This window comes from Pteropus alecto, unplaced genomic scaffold, assembly GCF_000325575.1.
Source record: "Pteropus alecto unplaced genomic scaffold, ASM32557v1 scaffold98, whole genome shotgun sequence".
In the NCBI taxonomy this organism is placed as follows: Eukaryota; Metazoa; Chordata; class Mammalia; order Chiroptera; family Pteropodidae; genus Pteropus; species Pteropus alecto.
The window spans coordinates 11,400,326-11,405,884 of record NW_006443570.1 but is presented as its reverse complement, the minus strand read 5'-3'; the positions used below and the strand labels follow the sequence as shown (position 1 = coordinate 11,405,884).

The following is a 5,559-nucleotide window of genomic DNA, read 5'->3' as shown; positions in this document are numbered from 1 at the left end:
AGGGAAGGTTTGGGAAAGTGGAGAAGGAGATTGGAGCCCTGGGACCGGTGAGGAAGTAGGGATAGGGTTTTGGGGAAAACGGAGAAGAAAAAGAGGCAAAGGAGGAGGAAGATAAATATTTTTTTAACTTTTAGGGATCTTTTGACCATATGTATAATGTAACTCCAGTGTTTTCATCTCTCCAAAACACCTTCAGTAAACATCTATACCATTATTCGAGACAAAAGTAGCTCAAGAAGGCCGAGTTACATTTGATTATATAAATATAAAGTGCTTTATATAAATATAAAGTTAGCTACATTATGGTTGTCTCTTCCTTTTCCAAAAGGGCTGGCTGTGCTGGACACAGAGAGATGCCCACAGATGCTCCATCACCTCAGTCCTCGGCACCAAGCCAGAGTGGAAGATATTTTTCAGATGGGTGGGGCTTCTCCAGCCTTCTGAAAACATAATTGCATCCTTTAGCCTCAGAGGCAGTTCTTAATCCAAAAAACTTATAGGAATAAGTGTATAGTTGCACCTCAGGTGGAAATTGACTTAATGACTAAGAATTGAGACAGTCTACCACCAGACTTGGAAGGTAGTGATCTCATGGGTGCCGAGGCCTTTTGTCAAGGCGTAAAGAGGGTTTTGTGCATGTTTAAATCAGATCTCGGTGACCTCTACAACTCTAGATTCGATCTTGCCAAGGGTCTTGTTTTCTTTATGTATAGTGAAAGTACAGGTTTGAAAGTCTCTGCCCACTCTGAAGTGCTGTGCCTCCTTATCAAGGGAGAAGGAAAATGACTGTTGTCTCAATTTTCTTCACATGCCCTTGGACAGAGCTCACTCTACTCTTGATGAAGACTTGGAAAGATGGCTGCAGCCACCTGAGGACAGCACGGAGCCACAGGATCTCCCCAAGGGCTCTGCAAGGTTGCTTACTGTTCTCCATCAGACCTTCATTTTTTTCTTTCTCAGGATGGGAGACCAGATTTTGTTTTTTTAAAAAGATACCTCTACTTGTTAGAGAATGAATGTCCGGCGATGGCTTGACATTGCTGTAGATAAGCCAGACCTGACTTCTGTCTGCCCTTCCACCAACCACCAACAGTGCTCAGGATATTGATTAGCAGGTTGATATCAGTATAAAGAGAGGCCTCTAAGATGGCCCTGTCACCTTCAACATTTCCATCAGTCATTCGAATTAAATCAGAAAAGGCATGCTTATCAAATTTTTAGATAACACAATTTTAAAATGAATACCAATGTGATGGGTGATAGCCTGTGGATTGAAAATGGTCTTGACAGGTGGAAATGTTAGATTTCTCTAAAAGATGAAGGTGAGCATTTGGATGCAAAAGTGTAGAATGTGAGAGAGCTGACCTAATAGAGAATTTTTTCATCAGAAGCTTCTACTCGCTGTGATTTTGTTGAAGGCAGTAAGTATGTCTTATTTTTATATGCCCAGTATTTAGCATGCATTTTGAGACATGGTAAGAATTCAAGAAATTCTTTTTAAAGAAGACATGGAGAACGACTCCATGAGGCCTCGATAAAAGTGTCAATGCAGCCTTAATGCTGAACAAACAGAAATGTGCTGTCTAGATCAAGGTGATGTCTCATGCTGGGGAGAGGGCTTTTGAGACACAGTGTGGGGCTCTTTCCTGGGTGTTGCATTTTAAAAGAGGCATTCACAGTCAAACATGTGGTGACAGAAAGAAATCTAACTATGGGCTGTGAACACACAATGCAATATATATATGACTTACTGTTGAATTGTACACTTGAAACTTACTGGATTTTGTTAATCAACGTCACTATAATAAATGATAAGAAAATAAATAATTTAAAAAAGAAAAGAAAAAAAGTAAAAGGGACATTCACAAAGAGAGGAGGAGGGTCGTCGAACAGTCAGAGGTCTGGAAACCATGTCTTATGAGAACAGCTGAAGGAGCTGGGGAGGCTTGGCCTGAGAAGAGCAGATGGAGTGGAGAATTTGATAGCTGCCCTCAAATATCTGAAATACTGTAAAGTGAAGAAAGTCAGCTTGCTTTTTTTCTGCCCCAAAGGACAGCTAGTGACTAGAAACTGCAGAGTAGGAGATTTTTATTCAGTAAAGCACAAACTTTCTCATAGCCATAGCTGTCTGGTAGAGAAAACAGCTGCCTTGGCACGCACTTTGACAATAGCTCCTCCTCTTCAAGTACAGGCCGGTTCACTCTGGTCTGGGGCATTTGGATGGAGATAGATGATAACCTGATGTCCTCCTCCAACTGTAGAGCCTATGATCCTGTTAGTGATGAGAGGTTAGGAAGAAAAAAATGTTTCCACCTCTAGCTGGCTTTATTTTCTCTCAGATTTTACATTATTCGTTTTGAATATCCACTGAATGAAAACAGAAGAAAAATCTCTTAATGGTGTCAGTTTGGTTAAGCCAGCATCCGTTGAACACCAGCAACAAGCCGAGTGCTGTGCTAGGGGCTAGAGGTGCCAAGGGATAGGAGCTTATAGTTGAGTAGAGGAGATGGTTTCTGCTTACTAGTTTGACAGATGCAGTCTTAAACTGTCAGATACTTTAATTAGGTATTTCACTTCAGAGAGGGATTCGGGAAATGAAGATAAGGTATTAAAGTGGTGGTTGTAGAAGGACACCAATTACAATCTAAGTGAAATACTTTTTTCTTTGGGACAATATAGCCTAGTGGTTGAGAGCAGAGTCTGAGACAGACTGCCACTGGTTGGATCCCAGCCCTAGGACTTACTAGGCATGAAATTTAACTTCTCTGTGCCTCAGTTCCCTTATCAATTAATGGGGATGGTAGTGGTGACTACATTATATAGTTGTGCTGAGAATTAAGTGTGTTAATATATATTATAGCACTTGAACCAATGCCCGACCCATAGGGAGCACTCCATTAGTGCTAGCTGCTATTATGTTTCCTTTGGAGCATATCCATGGGGCCTCTCACTGGCTATTGTACATACAGTTTGATACCAAAAATCATTGTCATTGAAGGGAGACAAATACCAAGGATCAAGAAGTTGGTGAAAAGAAGAGAAAAGAGGAAGAAGGCATTAAGCCAGAGAGAAGGAAGTCAGAGAGCTTTTTAGGGACTTCTGAAGAAGGTATGTATGAATGAATAATCGTTTATAATGTAGGCTGGAGCCCTTGGGCTTTGATGAGCATCAAAGTTGTTTAGAAATGTTTCCCAAATGATACACATAATCCTCCTACACATTTTCTCTGTAGTTCAGCTCAGGTTTTCTGTTAATTGCCAATCATGCCTTCATCACAAAACTAACAACATCCAATTCTGTTTCTAAAAGAAGCCTTAAGCCAGTCTCATCATCCTTATCTTGCACATCGTCTGGCAAGATATTTTGCTTTTAATTGCCTAGTTCCTTCAAATGAGTTCTAAATTTAGCTCACACAGAGACTGCAGAATCCGATAAGAAATCATAAATTGTGGGATTTAAATGGGGTCTACAAGTAAGGTATAAATTAACCTTAATTTTGAAATGATTTGATAGAACTTTAAAGTGCCATTCACAAATGACACCTGCCTATATTTAAGTTCCTTTTACGCAGGAAGTTAGAGACATGAACTCATTTAGATCATCTGATATCTCTTTCATCCCTTCTCCAGTCCATTCTCATTCTTTTCCTGTCTCTGCCCCACTTTGGGGCCCCAGGATGCCGACCCTTGTGGACTGCATCTCCTGGACTTGCTGTTGGCCAGTGGGAGGCCCTAGCAGATCACAGGGTAGGAGAGCAGTCTGTCTCAGACTTTGCTCTCAACTTCCCCTGCCTGCCAACTTCAGCACCACATCTCTGTGTAGAAGTTGTACCCCTCTACAAGCACGACTTCTACAAGGCAGCCCATCATCCTAGTTCCAGCTCCCACTTGGTTCCACCCCCAAGTCCACCCCAAAGTCTCTTCAGACTTAGGAGTGATAAGTGGCTTCCCGCTGCTGCTAGTCATTGGTTGCTACCCCTTGTTTGCTCCATTAACTTTGACTACATCGCTCTCAGTAGTCACTTCATTAAGGGGCCTGAGTGTGCATTCTCTTTCCTCAGGACCCTGACTGGGACAGATCCCAGAGTGTGTGAGCATTAAACTAGTATTGAATTCATTGGGAATATAATACAGGGACTTTATGAGTTAGCATCATAGTGTCCATAGCTATGACAGGGAGCTGCAGAATATTAAGAGAAGTCCATTAACTGTTTTTAGAGAAAGTCTATCTTTGTAGGAGAAAACAACTATTAGGGGTAAAATAGTCCACTTTAAACTAGAGAGAGCACTAATGTGACTTCTGAATACCAGCACCCTTTCACCTAGAAAGTAATCAAGTTGTTTTTTCTTCCTTCTATATTTCATCAAGAGGAACTAAAACCTTGCTTTTGGAAGCGGCTGGGTTGGTCAGAACCATCCAGGTAATGAGATATCAGATGTTTGTAGGTCAAAGTTCACTATTTATAGACAACATGAACAGACTTTAAGCATTTACCAGCATAAACATAAATATCATAAACATTTATGACAAAGGCTCGAATTTACTGTTGCTCAATTTTTAAAATGTTGATGTTTATACCTAATTAAAACATAAGGTGAAGTTAATACTGACTTGGATTAAGTAATCGGTGGAGTTAGTACAAGAGCAGTTTTAGGAGGAAAGAGTACAGAAAATGCCATCAGTTGCTTTTCAGCCATTTTTTAAAAATTAAAAAAAATTAAAATTCCCTTGAATTCAGTTGAACAGAAAGAGGCTGTTGTCTATTGAAAAAACATGCCAACTTAAAACTCCCTTTTTTGTTCTTTAAAAAACATGCACACAGGATAATCGTGCTGGATCAGAGTGACTTGTCAGACTGACGGGAACCAGATCATAGATGGACTCTCGGCCTGAGTCTGAGCATCCTGCTTGTGAGCTCCCTTCCTCCCTGTCTGCTTCAGTCACCCTCAGGGCAGTGGTTCCCTAACTCACACTTTGTTCAGCTGCCGGAACAGACAGACTTGGTCCTGTCTGTTTGTAGCACATTTAACCACTTGTTTTCAGTCAAATTTCTGAAAAGTGAAAGGTAGTTTTGATTGTAAAAATTTCTCATTGTGCCCAGAATAGCTTTTGGTTTTGTTGATATAAATGTTCAAAAACGTTTACTCCTGTTATATAATAAAATGTTTACTTTTAATACCAGTTAGTTTTTGTAAGATACGTTTCTTTTAATTATTGGGAGAGAAAAACCATCACGCAAAGAGGTTTCAATTTCCATTATAAATTTTGACAAAACCAACATACATAAAAATGTAAGGACTAATAGCAGACATATCGTGATAAATGATGAGTTATATTACAGCATTATTTATCAGAGTTCATAAAGGCTACAAGTCTTATACAAACTCCCACTGATGTGGTTTGTAATCTTTTGTCTACAAGGCTGGCAGAGTAGACTCTTCTGTCTGGCCAGTTACTACATAATAATGACTAATGTTAATAATAATAATGTTGGTAGATAGTGTATATTAGTTATGGAGCATATATTTGTACCTGGTAGATTATATGAATGAATCTTTT

At 39.9% G+C, this 5,559-nt stretch overlaps 1 protein-coding gene across 4 annotated transcripts in view; it reads left to right on the top strand.

Annotated features, from left to right (window-relative positions):
• TEX14 (testis expressed 14, intercellular bridge forming factor) overlaps window positions 1-5,171 on the top strand; it is a 63,424-nt gene extending 58,253 nt beyond the window's left edge. For 3 of the 4 annotated variants that reach the window (XM_025041802.1, XM_025041801.1, XM_025041800.1), the window contains 4 exons: window positions 823-915; window positions 2,999-3,108; window positions 4,369-4,420; window positions 4,823-5,170. In XM_025041802.1, the coding sequence (XP_024897570.1) occupies window positions 823-915; window positions 2,999-3,108; window positions 4,369-4,420; window positions 4,823-4,859 (292 nt within the window). In that variant the 3' untranslated portion in view covers window positions 4,860-5,170. Of the gene's footprint in view, window positions 1-822; window positions 916-2,998; window positions 3,109-4,368; window positions 4,421-4,822 lie in introns of all 4 variants that reach the window. The other variant, XM_025041799.1, reaches the window with a different exon arrangement.
• Window positions 5,172-5,559: the final 388 nt, after the last annotated feature.